This window comes from Dendropsophus ebraccatus, chromosome 1, assembly GCF_027789765.1.
Source record: "Dendropsophus ebraccatus isolate aDenEbr1 chromosome 1, aDenEbr1.pat, whole genome shotgun sequence".
Lineage (NCBI taxonomy): Eukaryota > Metazoa > Chordata > Amphibia > Anura > Hylidae > Dendropsophus > Dendropsophus ebraccatus.
The window spans coordinates 167,452,100-167,474,818 of record NC_091454.1 but is presented as its reverse complement, the minus strand read 5'-3'; the positions used below and the strand labels follow the sequence as shown (position 1 = coordinate 167,474,818).

Genomic DNA, 22,719 nt, shown 5'->3' with positions numbered 1-22,719 from the left:
CAATAACTGTATGTCTTTACAGTTGCATGTACCTGTCATTGACCGCATAAAGAACTGTAGTTCTTTATGACCAACCGGAACTTATTTTCAAATCACAGAATGCCCTATCCCTAGGCTTATCACACACTCTTAACATCATGGCAATTGCATGTGTTTGTTGTTTTATGCAATGTCACTTTTATGGTATTCAGAAAAAAAAAAAGAAATTTACAATCACCCATCGCAGCCCAGGAAGTCAGAATGTAGTTTTTTGAGGGCTAAATAGGGCCAAAACTATTTTTAAAGAAGCATTGAAAGCAACTAGTCACATTTACATAAAACATGAGTACAAGCAAAATTGCTTGTGTGGATTGTTGTGTGGAATATTGCATATGATATTCAGATCACATCTCTTACTATAGACATAGCTATTGGGCAGCTACTAATCAGGAACAGATAGTGATTTACTGCCATGAACTTAATTGATATGCTTTGCAGCTTTTGCTTATGACACAATTTGCTAAAGGCCTGTTAAATAATCTGAACAATGTTTAGGTCTCTCATTAAGTTGCTTTAGTTTTGAATATTTTTATTCTTTTAGCATGGAATGCAAGAATCCTCCATCTACGGCTTTACACATTTCCAGATACCTCGTCATGTGTTTATTTTGCTTTTCTTTTTGACCCTTCTTTCCATCTTGCCATCCTCACGCTTCTCTTTTTCCTTGTCGCTTGTTGTGGGCCACTTTCCTCTAGAATGCCTGGAAGACCACGAGGTCGCCCAGCTGCTGCGTCGCTTTTCCTCTGAATACCCTCAGTCTCGGAACATCTGTCTGGATGGGGCCATGGCCCACCACCTGCACCAATGCTCCTACCATCTCCGTCTCTTCAAGAACTGGCTAATATCGGGCCAGGACGATTTGGAGTGCCTCTACGGTACTGCACGCTTTCTGCTGTGCCTTCAGCTATGGGGGCAGAGACAGTTCCGCTGTCTGCTTTATGGAATGCAAAGTGTGCTGAGAAATATTAAGATGCCCGTACCACAAAGCAAGCATATGAGTGTCTGTCTGGTCATTAACTTGCCTTTTTTCACCCCAGTGTTCTTTTTCAGTGATTTGCTTCCTGTGCATTTTTGTGTTGCCTTGAGTCATATTATTACTTCTCAAGTTCCACGTATGCACTTGAGAGCTTTGCTTGGTTGCTGTGTTTGTAATCAGAAATCGACATTACCATTTATTTTACATTTAACAATATAAATGCCAAATGCAAGTATAAACTAAAGTACTTCATTTTTCAGCTTCCATAGCTTCATATACAGTGTATATATATATATATATATATATATATATATATATATATATATATATGCAGACGTAGAGTAGAACAGTGGCCCAAAAATTTTGATACATGGCTAGGATGGTGATTTAAGAGTTAGTGGCCATTATCATTGATCCACACACCAACAAATAAGCTTATAGTGGGGATGTCAGACATAGGCAGACACGCAGCTACAAATGCTAACCTAAAAATTTGACACACATTGTTTACTCTTTTATTTCTATTACAATTGAATAGTACTTGCTGTAGTCTAAGGCTATTAGCGCACACACACCCAGGCCCATGTTTACTAGTGGGCCAGCCTTATCAAAGTATATCAGGCTGATTGGTAAATCTGGTGCATCCAAATACCAACCAGTTGGCTTCCTTAAGACAAGAATTGTGATTCAAAGTAGCCGTACTATTCTAGCTTCCTTGCTTGGCTATAAAGTTTATCATAGTAAAAGTATCATGTCTAGATGGGCAGTTAATTGTAAAATATAGAGCTATAAGAGTAAATGGAGTTGTTATTGCTCATGTTACTGTAGTTTTAAAGTCACCATTCAAAATGATTTATTTAGTATTTGAATGCTTGGAAATGTAAATATTTAGAACCTCGTTTGGGAGTCATTTTTTCTGAATGCCCGGGGAGGGGATGGGTGAAAAAATAACATCCACTTACCTCCCTAGCCTCCGCACTGCTACCTGCTTGGGTCCGCTCCAGTCCCCGGTGTCTGGCTGCTTCCTGGTCTTGAGATGTGACAGGCCTGCTCAACCATGCAGAGCAGGATACTGCTACCCGCTGCGGAACCGCCACATGTGCCAAGTCCCATCTCAAGACAAGGAAGCGGCCAGTATTCGGAATAGAAGTATGCGGGTGGCAACATGGGGGTAAGAAAAAAATGGGTCCTGGCCAGAGTTCTCCTTTAGGCTATGTTCACACAACAGGACCGCCGTGAAAAAGACATCCATCTTTTAATAAATAATGGCCGCAAATAATCTTCATGTTCATTACTTATTTTGTCTAAAATGGCATTGTGGGAACATAGGCTTAAAGTGCTTTTTCACACAAAAATGGAGACATTAAAATAATATATGTCAAAATAATGGAGAAGAACATTAGTCTTGGCCACTAAAAAAAGCAGGTGACAATTATATGGTAATTTCTGTAGCTCGCATTAATTCTATTTGAGATCAGCTGCACATGCATGCTCTGTTCTCCACTGCTCCTTTCCTTGCCAGTATGATTACTATTAACTTACCATGGCTGCAAGGTATCGGACTAGGCAACCTTTTCTAAGCTAAATATACTGTATGGCAACTGCAACATTCTCTCTCTCTCTCAATTTTGACTTAAAGCGACTCTGTACCCACAATCTGACCCCCCCCCCCCCCCCCAAACAACTTCTCTCACTCACTTCTGACCATATACGTTTCTAATAACTAAATAGGGAAATGTATTGGGAAATAGGGAAATGAAGCTTGCCCTATTGACAGGATCAACTTGACAGGATCAACTCTTGAAATAAATGGAGTAGCCAGTGAGATAACTAAGATGGTAAAGGGTGACCCCCTATTCTGGACCAGATTAGAGAGTGACTATAAAGAGCATCTCTCACTCTGGAGTTCTTGGCCTTTCTGTGCATTACATAATCATGAAAAAAGATTATGGAAGGGAATAAGCTAAAATATAACCTTTATTGATATATATATTTATTGGTAAATATACTATGTAAACAATGCAAATAACAAAAATACAATGTGCATGAAATGCTATACAATATATACAGTGTGCATAAAGCACTATCTCTCCAACAGATAGCAATACCACAGAACCAAACAGTAGAAGTTGTATAGACTGTCAAATAGTGCCCATGCGTCCTCAGCCGAGGAGAGGGAGATACTATAATAGTCGGAATCAACTTCTCTGTCCTATATTGTCCGTATGTAATACGTGCAGGTCACTGTCTGTTAGGGACTGTCAGTCCCAAATATGTTACAGTGTGTCCTGTCACCTTTATCCTACGCGTTTCTGTCACCCTTGTTGGTGACGTCATCAGGGGTCAAGAGGTGCACAAGAGAAAGGTACATGAATGTGCAAAACAATGATCGTCAGAGCCCTTAGTATATTCCAGCCGTGATGAAGGTTAGAGAATATTGGCATCTGAGAGATGATGGGGAGATGGTGTAAGCAGGTTACTCACTGTACCCAGGTGTTTGGACCCATGTGCAGTTTGTCCCGAAGCTGCAGTGGCCAAAATGTGGAAAATTCTGCAGGGTCGATAATAAGTAACAGTGAGTGTTGCTGTGTTCCCACTAATAGCCTCCCCGTCTTCAGTGATTAACCGGAGATGTGTTCCAGTCAGGCTGCCACTAAGGGCTCTGACGATCATTATTTCGCACATTCATGTACCTTCCTCTTGTGCACCTCTTGACCCCTGATGACGTCACCAACAAGGGTGATGGTACTGATGGTGACAGGACACACTGACATATTTGGGACTGACAGTCCCTAACAGACAGTGACCTGCACGTATTACATACGGACAATATCGACAATATAGGACCGAGAAGTTGATTCTGACTATTATAGTATCTCCCTCTCCTCGGCTGAGGACTCATGGGCACTATTTGACAGTCTATACAACTTCTACTGTATGGTTCTGTGGTATTGCTATCTGTTGGAGAGATAGTGCTTTATGCACACTGTATACAGTATATTGTATAGCATTTCATGCACATTGTATTTTTGTTATTTGCATTGTATACATAGTATATTTTTATTCTGTATACCAATAAAGGTTATTTTTTAGCTTATTACCTTCTATATTCTTTTTTCATATTCAATAGCCTGGGACATTTCAGCATATATATGGTCAGTATACCTTACCTATACATATTATTTGTATGACATTACATAATCATGTCCACTAAATTTAGTAACCTCTATGTAATGCTACATTTTCCCCAAATTTATGTTAACAGTTGAATTTAACACGCCACCAGGTTTACACAGAGATTGTAATTGATCTTCATCGGTTCTGGACCTGACCTCTTTAATAACAATAATAATATTAATAATAATAATAATGCTCTTATGTTAAATATTCAGCTAGAAGTTGATGGTTAATGTGTACATAATATTGAAGTTAATTGAAGAACTGTAAAAAACTGAGGCATCCTAAAAATTACTACTCCATATGAGTAATTAGTTCTTCATACTTTTTACAGTGCCTGTAATTAATTTTCAACTCTATGTACATCTTTATATCCGTGCATGGAAAAAGTTCACAGTTACAATTAGTTAATAATTATTATCTATCAGTATATGAACATGTGTTACTTATATTATTTACAAAAACAAGAAAGTTAGGCTGGGTTCACACTATGTTTTAGCAATCTGTTTTTTTCATCCATTTTTTTTGCAAAAAAATGATGCATGTGTTTGCATCTGTTTTGATCCGTTTTTCCATAGAATTCCATTATTAAAAAAAAAAAGGATCAAAACAGATCCTTTTTTTTTTTTTACGGACACAAAAATGAGGTTGACTACGTTTTTGTGTACGTCTTTTTGATCTGTTTCTTTTATAAAACTGATCAAAACGGATGCACACACATACATCTGTTTTCTTCATCTGTTTTTCATCCGTTTTTTTTCCAAAAAACTAATGGGAAAAAAAAACGGATTGCATAAAACGTAGTGTGAACCCAGCCTTAAAGACTGCTATTTAAGCAATATACACACTGTCATAAAATGTATGAAATTTATATATGATTCATATTCATAGATTTTGATACAAATATTGCATTGGTCCTATTAGAATTGCATACATACGTGAACTAACGCTTTTTGTCCTCTTGTGTTAGGTCTCTTTCACACGTCAGTAGTATTGGGGACAGTATAGTACCCATTGATATCAATAGTCACGTTTTACACTTTTTAAAAGAGCTGCGATCCGTGCCGCTAAAAATACTGGCAAGCTTTTATACAGCCTGTATTTGCACGGATCACCTATCACTGTTGAATGGGTCCATGCAATTGCAGACAGCTACAGATGCACATCTGTAGTGCTACATGTAGTAGCGGGGATGCAGACAGTATACAAATGTATGAATGTGGCCTTACTCATGTTCTTAAGAAACTAAGTATAAACTAGATGCAGTTAGCTAAACTATTGTTATTATTTATTATTAGGGGCCCTTAATTCTACAGCTTTGCAAGCAATAGGGGGTGACAAACAGGAACATTACAAGATCAAAAAAAATTACATAGAGGTAAATGGTAGACACCAAAGATTATTCTTTTTCGATCCATGTTAAAAGCTGAAACATCCAAATGGTTACTCAATTTACAAGCTACAGTAACACTTAAGTTAATACTTCAGACCATGGCTTTTAAAACTATCAAGATCAAAAACATGATCAATATGGAAACAAGAAATAAAAATACTTGGCACTGCCAATTTTTTCGATCCCTCTAATGGCCTCATCTTCGAGGCTAAGAGGACTTATGTAAACTGAATGAGGATGAGCCTTATATGAGGCTATAACTGTTTACAGTACTAGTGTATTTCTAGCCTCCAGCCTACAATTTCAGATAACAAAACCACACTGTGCTGGCTACAAGGAGAATAGCAACTTGTCACCATGCCATTGCCCAACTCCATCTGTATCAATTAAATGCATACATACTGGCAGTGGCTAGGTGTATATATAGCTACGTACCACTGCCTCTGGAACAGTATTGTAATAAAAATAATTTTTCCTTTTTTTATTCACTTAAATGTTCATTTGCTAGAAATGTTCCTAAGCAACACAGTACAATTTGAGCAGTTTGTGTTTTATTTTTATTAGCCAAGACAGTGAAAGGAAGACTTACTTTTCCCTTTTTTGGATTCAGTCCCAGCTATGAAAGAAAATGTAAAGGTGCCTTAAAGGGGTTTTCTAAGATAAGAATTGGGCAATGCTGCAATACTCTGTACAACCACTTGTAAGATATGCAGGAGTATGGACACATGAAGACAAAGAAGCTTCTGCTGCACCCTTCTGCTGGAAGGTGTAAATTGTAGTAAATTCTGTGTGCAGGGTGGCCTTTTGCAGGGCCAGCTCCAGTTTTTGTGGGCCCTTGGGTGACAGAGCCTTAGCGGACCCCTTTGAGAAGCAAATCATGTGGCGACAATAAAATCAACATCCACTATACAAATAACAGTATCCCCCCATACACTGACCCATTTAGAGGTAGATCGCAAACTCCCCTTTGGGGGCCATCTACTTCCCTTCAGATAGATGCCCCTCTGTGTAGTCCCCATTGGGTCCATGCCCCCCTGTGTAGATCCACTTTAGTAGATGCCCCCAATCAGTATATGGTCTCCAGTGTAGTCCCCCTGTCATTAAATGGTTCCCAGTGAAGTCTCCCTATCAGAATATGGCCCCCAGTGTAGTCCCCATATCGGTATATGGCCCCCTGTATTGTCCCCCTTTAGTAGATGGCCCCCACTGTACATAAAAAAGAAAAACCAAAATGCACCTCCCACTCTCCCCCACCTGCTGCAGGTCTCCCGGCATTTTTCTCTCCCCTGTTCTCTCATCTGGCACAGGCAGCGTGTGTTGCAGAAGGCTTGTGCCAGAAGTCCCGGGTGCTTTACAAATACTAAAATGATAATGAATGAAAAATAAAAATGATAACATTGCAGTAATTGCTTGAATTCTACTGTGCTGCTATCCAATAATGGATATTACAAGTGTTTATGACATTGTGTTGCATGGTTTCTATTTTTCTGAGGGAGATAAAAGTTTTCTAAGAGTTATCAACTTGAATGAATCTCTTATGTGCATGCAGCAAAATGCCTTGACCATGAACAACCCTATTCTTTGTTATATGTGTACATTTGTGTTAATTGGTCATAAGTAGGATTATCTTCTAATGGATATCATTTAACAGATGTGTTACGCTTAAAGGGGTAGTGCGGCGCTAAGAAATTATTCACAAAATAACACACATTACAAAGTTATACAACTTTGTAATGTGCCTCCCGAATCGCTGCAGCCGTCCCTGATGCCGGCCCCCCTCTGCGGCGTCATCGGCTCAGCCATAACTGCTCAGCCGCAACTGAGCATAACTAAGAATAATTTCTTAGCGTCGCACTTCTCCTTTAAGCAGTAATGTAAAAGCAGTAAAGAAATCTTATTTTTTTATGGTTCTTTTTCAAATATGTAGGCACCTTGAAAGTGTTTCTATAATATTTGCTCCAACCCTGGGCAGAAATTTCTGGTGATATGTAAGCTTTAGCACCAATCCACAATAAAGAAGTTGTGATTAGAGATGAGTGTGCATGCTTGTCCGAGCTTGGTACTCGTTCGAGTATTAGGGTACTCGTTACTCGGACGAGCATCTCGCAATACTCAAGACAGTGGCATCTTCCTCTTCCTGCATGTTTGGCGGCTTTTTCTCAGCCAGTCATCATGCAGGAGAATCTTTGGGACCTCCTAGCAACACCTGGGAACTCTACATGTTGATATCAGTGATTGGCTGGCCAGATCAGATGACATGGGCATATAAGAATCAGGTCCCGTGATGCTCGTGTCAGACGCAGGCTTGAAGAGATTAGGGAGAGAGCTGCTGTCTGTCAGGGAGAGTAACCCAACCCAACAGTCCTTCTAAGGGCTACAACTAAATTTTTTTTGGCCTCCTCTTGACTGCTGGCTGGGACTTGTAGTGCAGCTACCGCCATCTTGGCTGCACACTGTGCAGAGCAACTGGTGCCAGAAAGGGGACAGCACGTGGGTCCACATAGACCCCAAAGAAATTGCCCAAAGTTCTCTCAGTACTCATTTTTGCTGCTGCTGTACCTTGGCTTGCTGGGATCTGTAGTGCAGTTACACCTATCCTGGCTGTGCAGTGTAATGGGTGCTCTGAAACAAACAGTACCTGGTACACACGGACTCCATAGACTACACCAAAAGTCCTCCCAGTTGCACCTATTTGGGTGCTTTCCTAACATGTGCCTTGCCCATCTTGGTCTGGGTCAGCAAAATTGTATTGAAGGGCCACCACCCGGCTGTTGCCCATAATTTGGCGTAATGTTGCGATTAACCAGCCCCAGAGGCATCCATGCATGCTACCCCTGCTGTTTCCTGTCCATTTTTCGTGTTGTTTCCATCATTTTCTGAGGTTTCCAGGTTTTCAGGCAACCTTCCCTGTGCAGAGCTTTGGTCCCCTGCAAAAATTCTCGAGTTTCCCCTTGACTTCAATGGGGTTGGCTACTCGAAACGAGCACCCGAGCATCGGGAAATATTCGTATTGAGCACCCGAGCATTTTAGTACTCGCTCATCTCTAGTTGTGATCAGATCAATATAAAACCCCTGGGTGGGGTTGATCTGGGTGATCAGGAACTTAAAGCTGACCATACACCGGAGATAGCTGCTAGCCCAGTACTATAAAGTCTTTTTTATTTTTTTTGAGGACCAATCCCAAAATGACCCAGTGGACAGCGACAATTTTCATTTTTATGTTTTCTTTTTTTCCTCCTCCCCTTCTTAGAGCTCTAGCACTTTCAATTTTCTATTTACAGGGCCATGTGAGGCCTTGTTTTTTCAGGAATAGGTGTACTTTGTATTGGCTTTCATTCTACCATAACATTTATGATGGAACCCCAAAAATATTTTTTATGAAAATATAAATTGGTGAAATTGGAAAAAAAGAATGCAGTATGGTAACTTTTGGGGGGTTCCTGTGTCTACGTAATGCACTATACGAAAAAAAAAGAGACTTGATACCATTATTATATACGTCAGTCCGAACACAACCACATGCAGGTTTACACAGATTCTCTAATGTTATATATATTTTAAATGAAATCCTTTTTTTTTTTTTGCAATTAATTATTAGTAGAATGGCCCTATTGAGACTCTTATAACGGTTTTATTTTTTCACCTAGGGGGCTGTGTGGGGTGTCATTTTTTGTGCCATGATCTCTAGTTTTTATTAATACCATATTTGTGTAAATCGGACATTTTGATCACTTTTTATAAATTTTTTCTATATATATATATATAAAGTAACAAAAAATCTGCAATCCTGGCACTTTTTCCCCCGCTTTTCGCTTACGCCGTTCGCGATGACAATTGTTATATTTTAATAGATCGGACAATTATGCAAGCTACGGTATGTAATATGTTTATTTAGTTTTGTAGGTTTTATTTATATTATGGGAAAGAGGGATGATTTTAACGTTTATTGGGGGAGGGGCTTTGGGGTATTTTTAAAAACTTTTTTTTTTTATTATTATTATTTTTTTTTACACATTTTAAGTTCCCCTGGGGGACTTTTACATGCAATCATCAGATTGCATACACTGTACAAAGATATGCCGTAGGCATAGCATTGATCAGTGTAATAGGCGCTCTGCTTATTGAGCCTGCCTGTGGCAGACTCAATGAGCAGATCGCCAATCAGACCGCACAGAGAAAGGTAAGAGAACTCCGGCGGTCCGTTAAAATGATCGGGTTCACTGGGTCCATCTAGTCTGCCCTTTAGTATTTCCCTTCTTATTATCTTAGGATACATATATGTATATACGGGGCAGGTTTACATTCTGTTATTGTAGATTTACCAACCACATCTGCTGGAAGTTCATTCCAAGCATCTACTATTCTTTCAGTAAAGTAGTATTTTCTCACGTTGCTTCTAACCTCTCACTGTGTCCTCTTGTTCTTGAGTTCAGTTTTTTTTTTTTACTAAAAACCCTTCCCTCCTGAACCTTATTTAGTCATTTAACATACTTAAAGGTTTCAATCATGTCCCCCCTTTCCCTTCTTTACTCCAGACTATAAAGATTCAAATCCTTAACCCCTTCAGGACCGGGCTAATTTAATTTTTGCGGGCTTAATTTTTGCATAAAGTACGCTGCAAAACCAGAAAAAAAATTAAATGTGGTAAAATTAAAAAAAAACAAAACACACTTTTTTAATTTGGGGAGGTTTTGTGTTACGCCGTTCGCCCTAGGGTAAAGCTGACTTGTTGTACATGTTTCTCAAGTGATTACAACGAAATTTAACTTGCATAACGTTTATTTTATTTGATGGCTTTTAAAAAATTAAAACCTTTTTTAAAAAATATATGTTCCTTAAAATCACTCTATTACCATGCTTATAGCGCTTTTATTCTTTGGTGTATGGGGCTGTGTGAGGTGTCATTTTTTGCACCATGATGTGTTCTTTTTATCGGTACCTTGATTGCGCGTATTGAACTTTTTGATCGCTTTTTATTACAATTTTTCTGGATTTGATGCGAGTAAAATGTGCAATTTTGCCCTTTGCAATTTTTATGCGCTTACCCCATCAAGAATGCAATAAATTAATAGTTCGGGCGATTATGCACGCGGCGATACCAAACAAGTTTGTTTGTTTATATTTATAAAATGGGAAAAGGGGCATGATTCAAACTTTTATTAGGGGAGGGGATTTTTTATTCACAAAATTTGTTTTATCTTTTTTTACACACATACAAGAAGTCTTCTAGTATCACTGCTCTAATCTCTCATTGAGAGCTATGCAGTATAGATATTCTACATAGATCGATGAGATCAGTTTTCTATTGCTCTCGACTGCTGCAGACGAAAGCAATAGAATGCAGAGCCAGGATCAGCGCCATTATGGCGCAGACCCCGGCCGGGTTAAGATGCGAGGATCGTCACTAGACACCAGGGATGGGGAAAAGCAGCATTTTAAATGAGTACGTACAGTTACGCCCTCATGTGGGAAGAGGTTAAGTCTTTCCTGATATATTTTATGCCTGACACCCTCCACCATTTTTGTAGCCTGTCTTTGGACCTGTTCTATTTTATTAATATCCCTTTTTAGGTGATGTCTCCAGAACTGGACACAGTATTCCAGATGTGGTCTCAACCTCAGATTACCCCTAGGGGCATTATATAGTGCAGAGACAGCCGACACTGTTTACATGAGCTATTAGCAATTCAGCAGCTGTAGCAGTGTCCCACCTCTTCCACTGTATGGCTGAGATGGGACTTGGGACGTCATGTGGCAGGCCTGCTCAGACCAGGAAGTGGCCAGACACTGGGGTACTGGAGCGTCGGGAAGGGGGGTGACATTGCTGGAGCCAGGAAGGTAAATTGATGTATTTTTTTTTTCACCCACCTCCTCCCAGGGCATTGCAGAAAAAGGGGTCCTGGCTAAAGCTTTTGGTTTCCAAAACCATTTTCTACTGTGGAATAAAATCTGTGATTATTTTTCATGCTGTAGATTATCTAGAGTCCAATAAAAACTATCAATGAAAGAGAGAGAAAAATACGCATCTAGACACATAAGCAGTTCCTAAATGGCACTTATAACCACACCAGGCACTGTTTCAAGTGGTACTACATGGTACGATAAATAATAGTGGGTGATTTTAAAGTGAATCTGTCAGCAGGAACTGCATTAACTGCTAACAGCGTTAGGTCAGTTTGAGGCCCAGGAAAAATATGTTGCCGTTCTTTTAGCAGTCTGTGGTCCAAAACAACTACAAAAACACAGCTTATGCATACGATTTTGGTCTCAGGGCTGAAAACTGTCAGTCAAGCCAAGGGGAGGGGGAATGAAGAGGTGCTCCAGCCCAGAGCACTGTAAGGCCTTAGGAAAGCCTCCTTCATACCTGGCAACATCAGGAAAAAAGATGTGAGACAAGCTGCATGTCACCTGGCACAAACATCTACCTAGTATTGTTAGAGGTTAAAAGGGAAGTCCCACGAAACTGAAAAAATGCTGACACAGCCTGGCTGTGATGTTGCAGCTGGAAGAGCGGGGTATGTGATGTATCCGGTTTCCAGCAGAAGATGACAGCTGGCGGCCGTCAACAGGGTCTGGAAGCTGTGCAACAGAGGCACGAAGAGGGGTGAGTTTACTTATTATTTTACTTATTACTTTTAAATTTTTTTAATGTGGGACTTCCACTTTAATGTCTGAATTTCCTGCTGATAGTTTCACTTTAAAACTGAATGAGTAAAAATGATGTTTCGGAGGTTGGGATGTGTATTGGTTGGGTATGGCTATGGTACTTGATGACTTGTTGTCGTTGATATGGGATATGGAAGCAGGACGGTACACATTACATCCTACTAGAGAGTGGTAAGGGGGTGAGTGTGAGCTTCTGTGGACTGGAATATGTTGTTTTATTGTAAATTATAACTAAATATAGCATCCCTGATGTACATTCAAGAATATTCCTTCATGATTTGTATCCTTTGTGTATACATAAGTAAATATTGACCAGATGCAGAGGTTGAATGAGTTAAGTGATTTAAGATTCTCATCCATACAGAAATAGTGGAGAGAAAGTAAAATGAGGACAGATGTAGGGTATGCCCACTTGTATTATTTGATCTCCAGTAGAAAGCAGTAGCCTTTTGAAAGGTTGGAATAGTTTGCAACCCCTATTATGATGAACACCCTGCTTTCTATAGATCACTGTATAAGTATTTCTATTCACACGTCGCAAAATGTCTGTTCACATTCACACATCGCTAAATTTGTCCGTAATTTCAATTTAAATTATTGTCCTGCAATAACGGAACGATTTAAAACGTATAGGTTTCTCCGTGCCTATTCAAACATCCACAATTGTTTTTTTTGTTGTTTTTTTTTGCTGATCCGTGAATAGGCTGTGATTCATTCCACAAAAATAGGAAATGTTGCAGTGCAGGCCCGTAATTGCGGACCAGGTCACTGTCTATGTTGTGTTCCATAAATTGCGGACCACTATGAATGCACAGAGTGCTTTCTGCAATTGCAAACAGCACTACGGATGTGTGAATATAGCCTAAAATAGTAAAAGCCATAGGGGACATGTCACTGGGTTATTAGTGCAGTACAGCTAGTTAATTGGGTTTCCTTGCACGGTTCTGCCCAAACTTTGCATACAAACTATATGAATTTGTAGTTTGCAGAGACTTTTGTTTGAATGAAGTCTACTTATGTGATAGTGTGCTATATTAAAATGTAGGCATGCTAACACTTATAGTATTTTGTTTTTTATTACAGGATTTGAGGGATGTTCAATGGTTCCTACTATCTACCCTCTGGAGACTCTTCACAACTCATTGTCTCTCAAACAAGTCAGCGAATTCTTAACAGACATATGTAAAAAGTTTGCTGAGACCCATTCAAGGGGATCAGCAGGTATGTTTACAACATTAAACAGTGCCATATATGTGTTATTTAAAAGGGGTTTCTTGCGAACCACAGTGGCTATCTAATCATTGGGAGTCCATTCACCGGAACCCTAATAGATAACAGAAACGGGTGTCCCTTGTCCAGCTATTTGAGTAGAGCAACTGTCAGAGATGGGCACTGCTAGTCTATTCAAACATAAAGCTCTCAGCCGTCTTTCTTAGGCACATAGAGTAAGTGGCAAAGCTTGAAGGGAAAAAAGTAAATTTTTCTAAATTAGTGATCAAAGAAAGTAGTTAAATGCAGTCCTGTTTCATTTGTGCCCACCTTAGGCTGCTCTCAGAGAGTCACATTATGGTCACTTTTTGTCCCTGTATTACAAGACAGCACTTGGACTTCCTTCCCAATTACTAAGACAAATGAGCATCAGCAATCGGGACCCTGGATTTCAGCTTTGAAGCTGGTCTGATTGCTGTATATACTGCCCTGTGTAGGTACAGGTCTGTACTCCTAGTTAGAGTTGAGTTAATCTGCAGCCTGGTTCACCAAATCTAATAAATCGGCCAGTTTCATTTAGTTCTGTAAAAGTCATTACGCATATCAAGTGTTCAGATTCTCTTGAGAAATCTGGAATGAGACTTTAGACTATCTTATTCCTGATTGCTCCAGGGTATCGGAGCACTTGGAAAGGGAATGGCTTTTACAAGATTAAATGAGTCATTAGGTTTAATCTTGATGACTCATACTATAGATTCAGTTAGTCTTGTAAAAGTCATTTCTTTGTCTTCTTCCAGACTTGACCAGAGAATCAGAACACTTTGGAAAGTGAGAAGACTTTTACAATACTAAATGAACTGACAGGTGATTCATTAGGTTTGGGTTTGGCAAATGTTTTTGTTGATTTATGTAACCAAAACAGCACAAATTGGGGCAGTTTTGCCATTAGGAGTGCTAAAAGAATAGTTATGAGTCCAGTGTAGTCATGAGGGTAGGGCTCTTCCCACCCTTCAAGAAGGCAGTTGATATACCTTGATACACACACATACATACCAACCTATCCCTCACCAGAGAAAGAGGTAGAGGGAGGTGGTGAAAGCTGTCCTGTTGAACAGGATTCATATTTGTACTGTTTTGCCTACTATGAGTACAGACCTGTAGCTGTGGCTAGAGATGAGTGAATTTACAGTAATAACGAAGCAAATCGTTTTGTTAGCTCTGCAATCCGTTTATCAGCCAGCTGCCTTCTAACTCACTGTTGCTCCGTGCCGCTCCTCCCGGGAAAAGCTGGATCCAGTCTTGGGAACACTGGGAGAAGTTTCCCAGGACTGGATCCAGCTTTTCCCGCCACCTTGAGTGGAGCCACATTGAATTAGAAGGCAACCGGCTGATAAACGGACTGCTGAGCTAACAAAACAATTTCTTTGTAACAAAACAACAGCTTTGTTATTACTGTAAATTTGCTCATCCCTAGCTCTGACCTTCGGTAGAGCACCATATTCAGCTGACAAAGAAATATGTTTGGTAAATTTTCTGCATAAAAAAGGGAATTCCTCCCTATGTGAATACATAAATTTTTTTCATTAAATTCTTTAATTTAGCATTGTTGATTTTGCTATCCCATTGATGTACAATGTTCATCAAATAAAATTCATACTTTTCATATACACATGGCAGCAAAAGCAGTGTATAAAGCAATACACATCAGGTTATAAAATTAGGGAAAAAATAGAACCATTTTTCAAATTTAATAATGTGCTATATTAAAGTCTATGAAAAAATATCTCACACGGATAGTCATAGTTATCAGAGAGCCAGGATCTACTCATAGTATCTCTGTCACAGCTGAGTTATCTCTACTATTTGTTCATTTATATCAAGGGGGATGTGACTCCATGAACCGCCATACAGCGGGAGATGTTTATCTGCCTCACAGGATTCTCTCTTCTTCATCACTTCCTTTACGACACCGTTCAGAGCGGCCTCCTTGGTGTAAGTCCTTTTTGTGTGTATGTTACTTCATAAAAATTGCATAGAGAAATGTAGAAAATCTGTATGTATCGCTATATCAAACACTATAGGAAGATTAAAGTGTCATTTATGCAAACTTTTGACATGTCACCCATCTAAACCTTTTACATGTTTGAATGACATGCCAAAAGTTTGTACAAATTACATAACACTTTAAGGGTGCGTTCACACCTACCGCATCCGCAGCTTATTTTTCCGCGGAAATCCGCAGGTCTGGTAGTGCAGATTTTAACCTGCGAGAAATCCACGTATGTGTGCGTTTTGCGTTTTTTCCGCAGCAAGTTTATCGCAACTAAAATGTCAGTTTAGAATGAGAGACATTTTAAACTGACATTTCAGTTGCGATAAACTTGCTGCGGAAAAAAACGCACACATACGCGGATTTCTCGCAGGTTGAAATCTGCACTACCAGACCTGCGGATTTCCGCGGAAAAATAAGCTGCGGATGCGGTAGGTGTGAACGCACCCTAAAGAGGTTATCCAGCGCTACAAAAACACTTTTCCCCCTCTCTTGTCTCCAGATTGGGTGGGGTTTCAAACTCAGTTCCATTGAAGTAAATGGAGCTTAATTGCAAACCACACCTGAACTGGAGAAAACAGTAGGGGGAAAAGTGGCCATGTTTTTGTAGTGCTGGATAACCCCTTTAATTTCTATGAAACCCTTTGAAAAGCATTTTTATTCTTTGTACTTGTGCTTTGTTAAAAAAAACAAAAACTTTTTCACTGCATTTTTTTGAGGCAAAGCCAGAAGTGGATCTGGCAGGAAGCAGAAGTATAAGTCCGTCCTTTATATTTACCATTACTTCTTAATGCACTCCTAGTTTTGGCTCAATAGCTGTAGTGGCAGTTTAAAAAACAAAAACTACAGTGTGACTGCAACCCAACTGTTGCTTCAACAGCTTGCTTTGTGAGCTCTGTTTTCTCTCTATACTTGCACACAGCCTTATATGATTCTCTCCTGCAGACTGCATTGTATCTGCTCTCCCTTCTCTCTAGCCTGTGTGCACTGCCCCCATTGAACACTATTTTTAACACTGAAAGGGCATAAAAGTCCCATCTAAAGGGTTTACTTTATCTTTCCCAAAAACGAAACCTAGACTGTTGGGCTGGGTTCACACTGCATTTTTGCTGTCTGTTTAACAGATCTGTTTAATGTAAAAAAACGGATTAAAGAAATTGATGCATTTGTGTGCATCCATTTTTATTTATTTTTCCATTGACTTCAATTATAAAGAAAGGATAAAGATGGATCAAAACACATCCGTTTTTTTAGGCGTACACAAAAATATGGTCCATTTTTCCTTTAAACATATCTGTTTAATGGACTTATTTTTTGATTGTCTAGTTTCAGTTTTTCCTGCTTAGCTTTGGAACAGCTTTGATAAATTGGGGGAGATTTATTAAACATGGTGTAAAGGGAAACTGGCTCAGTTGCCCCTAGCAACCAATCAGATTAAATTTTTTATTCCTCACAGACTCTTTGGAAAATGAAAGGTGGAATCTGATTGGTTACTAGGGGCAACTGAACCAGTTTCACTTTACACCATGTTTGATAAATTTCGCCTATTGTTTTTTAAAAGTGACAGATATATGAAAGGTACCATGAGTCTCCTTGACGTTACAGCTATCTAACAGTGTCAGCAGTTTGGGACATGAATTCCATCTGACAGGTTCACTTTAAGAGTCCTAGGTTGTACAAAATGTCAGTGTTTTTGGTTAATGAATAATACCAATGAATGGTAACAAATACCTTGTATTGTCATTAACAGATAGCAGCGGTCCATCCAGCACTGTGTCAAGTGCCGGTCCTTCATCCCCAACCAATTTAGACCTTTCAGCACGTTTCAACTTTAATGAAAAGACACTGACTGAAGAACAGAGAAAAAATTTGAATCTTGATATGTTTCAACCCCAGCAGACGCAGAATATTGACACAGCCAGCAGTCAGGACATATGTCATAACTTGCCTTCAGCTGAAGAACCTGCAAATAATGACCCATTGTGTCTATCATCACTGTCTCCTTGTGACATGCCAGCAGCATCAAAGCCATGTGTGGAAGATGAGACTCCTTCTGAAACGGAACCACCAGACGAAGACTTACTTCCAAGTGAAGATCCTACAGAGGAGGCGACATCTACTACATGGATCAGAGACTCCGATGATCAGATAATTCAGCAGTCAGCGCTAAATGAGCAACTGTTGACAGAACTATCCATATACGGGCAGGAAACCTCACTTTAGTTCACAAAGAATCACTCTGGGAATATATTTTTTTGTTTATATAGTGCAGCATATTTTAGTTGGATGTGGCATGTGTGGGTTGTCTGCCATCTTGATTCCTTTTCTTTACTGATATATTTTCCTGGTGCAGCCTACATTTTCCATGATGCCACTTTTTAGAGGGAGAGGAGATGGAGAACTTACACACCTGCTGTAAGTTATATCTTTGTGCAGTAAATGATAGATCAGTGACATAGATCTTCTGTCCACAGATTAATACTGTAGAGTGTATGGACCCATCTTCTCTATCACTTCACCACTTGTGTCTCTTAAGGCACATATAAGATCTTTAGCAGCAGGCTACACGTGAAAGGTTCATCGAGATAAACAAGGAGGTTGGAGCTGGGTAGGGAGGAATCTATGCTGTTAGGAGGGATCTGATACGTGATAATTGCATCATGTAGTTAACAGGAAGTTGGTAACTCTGGTGAAACTATCATACTGGTGGTTATATCACACAGCTGCAGTAATGAAAATTATGCATTCAGCTGAGCTGGCGTGAAGTAGATGACACTTCTGGAATACTGGAGGTGAGTCAGCAATATATGTGCAAAAAAATAAAACCCAGAGGGCTTCTTTAGATGCATTGATCAGTCCCAATGTGGGTGAAACAGTAGAGACAATTTCCAATCAATATCATTACTGATAATAACTTTTGAAAAAAACAAACATTTATTGTTTTTAATTGGGTCAGATATTGAACAGATCTTATTATATGTTCTTGAAGAACAGGTGCCAGTATCACTTCTAGATCAGCATTAGCTGTTTTGACTATAGAGAGTTTAATGATATATTTATAAGCTGCTATAGGATGATTTTTTTACAGTAAAAGATTCTGAAGATACTGGGAAAATAAGCCTTCAACTACTGACTTACCAGTTTTTTTTGGCCGGATTTTAACTAAACATGTTAAGTTCTTTACATATGGCCTGCCAGCAACATGTACATTTGGATGGACCCTGTTTAGCTGCACTCTACATTACAAAAGCTTGCAGCCTAATGTAGCTGAAACCTTTTAACCATAGTTCCTTTCGGTGAACAGTCTGAACATTTGCTCAGCTTTAACACAAATCATAGGACCGCAGCTTAACTCGATGATTGTGAAAGAATACTTTGCCATACTAAGGAGCCACTCATCTACATCTTGAGCATCACCTATAACATGCTCATACTTACCAAGGGGGTGCTTGAGAAAATGATATGTGATGAAGACTTCTTAAACACCTTTGTAGTGAATTACTGTAATCAACCTATTTATTGACTTTTATTTGTATATGCATCTATTTTCATTAGTATTCTTTACATACTGACTATACGTCCAAGCAATACTGGTTACAACAGTACGTCCATATCTCACCAGCATTGATGAGTAACTGAAAGCTAAGAGTACTACATGATTATTCAAGTGGATATGGATTACAGTTTTAAAGCTACTACATTTTGATGGTTGTTTCCGATACTTCACTCTTTTAAGGACTGTGTTAATGTTAAATACAATACTCCCGAGTTGGAGTCTACTTGGAAACACTCGCCACAACGATACAACACTTTCAAGTTGGAATTCATTTGTTAGAGTTGGTGTCTATATCTACATAAGAATTCTTCAATTTGTTCTGAAAAAGTGTCTGCACTGAGCTATTATGTCATACACCATTTGCACTCTACGCTCTTGTGGTATGACTGACTGTGCCAGAGAGATGTTAACGCGAAATTATTTTTGAATGTATGTGTTAGGACCTATATCCAATGGCTGAATTTCATTTTTTTCTACCTACTTTGGTAGACTGTGTGTAGAATATACTGCCAGGTGTCCCTGTTTTGGGCACTAAGAGATTTATACTAAAAGCAGCTAGAGCAGATACGGCTTTATATTTTGTATATTGATTGGACTTTACAGGGTGCATTTTAGTCCTGATGAATACTTGAAAATCACTACTGAGCAAGTGTTTTCTTGCATATGGTTCACAGTCCACTTATCGAACAAAAGTTTAGGTGCCAAAAGAGAATAACATTATGAATCATTTCCTGTATTCTCAAGTATTGCTAGGAAAAGTAATCATGTAAACTTAAGGAAAAGTGGAATGTAATCTGGAACCGTAATAACAGAATAGAAGACGATGGACTCGCTTACTAGAATGCATCCTGTGCTGTTATACTTGACCACAGATTATGGCTACCGGTTTTGATGTACTGAAATTTAGTTGTATAAACATACAGGTACATTTTTCTAACACATTTTAAAGCCTTCTTTAATTTTCTAGTTTCATTGTGAGATATATTAAAATGGTAATTTATTGTAAAAATTATATATATGAAAAATAAATAAAAGTGAAAAATCAACAAAAGGCAAAATATAATATGAACTTTTAATAAAACCGGAAGCCCTAATTGTAGTTAGAAAAAGGTTTATTGTATCAGAAGTGAAGAGAAAAATGCTATTTTTTAGAATATTACAATTTAAATGAATAAATCTATATTATATATATAAATATATATAAACGTTTATGTAGAAACAGTTGTCCAATGTATTTCTCCATACTGGTTGGACCATGTCACCACTGCGCTGAATACAGGAAGTTTGTGTCTGCTTTAATCCTCTACGTTTGTGATCAGTAGGTGTTACGTATACAGATTCTGTGTGCTCAGATTTGTTTACATTGTAGATTTTTCTTGTGGATTAGTACAGTGTAAATTGTCACTTTATGTTGTGATCATCTTTATAATTGTTGTATGTAAGTTATTCGCTGGGTTTTCTGTGCTAGTTTCTTACCTACTGTGATCGTACACGTAGGTTTCTTTATTTGAAAGGGTCTACTATCTAAGGAAACAAGGGAACACACCTTGCACCTCTTTCATGGCCTCATGTGTGGGCCTAGTGTAACATCATTTGGGTTTGGTAACAGATACTTTACATGCACAAAATCTTTTACGGTAAAAGGGAAATTCTTACAAAATCAGAATTGATTTGCAACAATCCATCCCGTTTCCACATTTAGGACTGTACATAACTTGTAGGGTGACAGCGTTCCTGCCCCTATTGGGGCTTTATGTATGTTTGAGCTCTAGTAGTAAGGCTGATGCCCTGCACTGTATAAAAGGAAATGTACTTGTGCCAGAACATCAGCCTAATATGATTTCCAGAAATCAAAAAGAGATTGCTGGATGTTTATGACGGTTTTATTTTCGCCATTCCTTCTCTTTCCATATTTTGACATCATGTATGTTCCATCATGGGCCTCCCATAGAAGAAGGAATGCAAACCATGGGCATATTGTTTACTGTTATATAGTGTCTTAATGGAAACTGTTTTAGTCTTATACTGTCAATTTAAAAAAAAGAGTGAGCAGCCACACTTCATTCATTATATATATTGTTAGTGATCTATATTTTATAATGTCCAGGTCTTCCTGTTAGGGGGTTGCCCAGGCTAAAGATTACTTGTATATCACAGGTAACGTACATCCATTCCCTGGCAGCAAGCAGTAATCCAGAACATAGTGGAATTGAAAAATTCAATGGATATATTTAGATGTACCCATATTGAAATAGTATTGTACACTGTGAAGTGTAAGGGTGGGTTTACATTGAGAAACCCGTGCAGAGACGTTCCAGCAGATTCCGGCGCTCGAATCCGCTAGTGGCAGCACGCTTTTCCTCCCCTGCCATAAACAACATTCTATGGCCGGGCTGATTCTGCTGTCCGTCAAAAGAATTGACATGACAGTTATTTTAGCGGAATCGGCCCGGCCATAGAATGGTGTCTATGGCAGGGGCGGAAATGCCTGCTGCAGCGAGCAGGTACAAGCGACGGAATCTGCCGGAACTTTGAGCGGATTCCTTAATGTGAACCCACCCTTAGGGTATATCACGACTATCCACTTTGATTCCAAGACAGTAACAATAGTTATATACTTAAAGGCTATGGACGCATTTGAACCCACATTTTATGCTTTGTATGTACATTAACAAATAAAACTGATTTGCAATTGGTCTTTATTAAAAAAAATGTCTACCCTTGTGCTTGTGGAAGATGCATGTGTATATACCACAATACAAGCTGTTCTGTGTTCATTTCATCATACAGCTCTCTGGTGGCTCAGTCATTTTTTTTCTCACCTGTCCTGAATATAGATATAAGTTTAAATTTTATATTATGTATATTTATTAGGCATCAGGAGAGGTCAGAGATGGGCTACAGACTGAGCTGTTAGCTGTCTGACCCAATGAAGGCAGAACACCATCTATAAGCTTGTGTTGTAATGTACATGTAAGCTGCAGAAGCAGATCTGCAACAAAATCTGTGGATTTAGAATCATTGACCCAAATCTATCAATTTGTGTAAAACTAAAAACTTTTGTAATTTGGCAATGGCAACCAATCACAGCACAGCTTTTATATCTTAAAAAGCTCTGGTAAAATGGAAGCTGAGTTGTGATTGGTTGCTATGGTTTTACACAGATTTTTTATTTTTTTTATTTTACATATCCAAAAATGATGATTGTCATCAACAAAGTACAATGAGATTTGGTGCAGAATTGCCACTTCAGATACATATGTGGAAACACTACAGATTTTGATGAAAAATAGTCAGCATACCATTCAGTGTAAAAGTATATCCTAAAAGTACATGCAAAACAATGGAAAAATGGTTTCAGTGGTGTCCATAGCTTTTACCTGAAGCAACAATTTGGCATTATTACACACAGCAATGGGGCTCATTTAAAAGATTTGCACAGAATAATAAAAAGGCAGTTTAATTTTAAAAAAAAGAGCCGTACCTGCCCTTTTGTGTCTGGCTTTCAGTGGGGCTCAGCCACAATATCACACACAACCTTCAGATGGAATTTATATGTGTAATTTATATGTTATGTTTTGATCCTTTATCCAATAATGATTTTCATAAAATCATGGTACCTCCTGTGTCTTTGACCTTGATTTCACTCTAT

At 38.8% G+C, this 22,719-nt stretch overlaps 1 protein-coding gene across 12 annotated transcripts in view; it reads left to right on the top strand.

Annotated features, from left to right (window-relative positions):
- The window catches only part of PPIP5K1 (diphosphoinositol pentakisphosphate kinase 1), a 147,916-nt gene extending 126,354 nt beyond the window's left edge, over positions 1–21,562 (top strand). For 6 of the 12 annotated variants that reach the window (XM_069983992.1, XM_069983982.1, XM_069983972.1 and 3 more), the window contains 3 exons: positions 13,336–13,473; positions 15,343–15,453; positions 17,262–21,562. In XM_069983992.1, the coding sequence (XP_069840093.1) occupies positions 13,336–13,473; positions 15,343–15,453; positions 17,262–17,734 (722 nt within the window). In that variant the 3' untranslated portion in view covers positions 17,735–21,562. Of the gene's footprint in view, positions 1–734; positions 915–13,335; positions 13,474–14,258; positions 14,634–15,342; positions 15,454–17,261 lie in introns of those variants that run through there. The other 6 variants (XM_069983920.1, XM_069983927.1, XM_069983944.1 and 3 more) reach the window with 2 other exon arrangements.
- Positions 21,563–22,719: the final 1,157 nt, after the last annotated feature.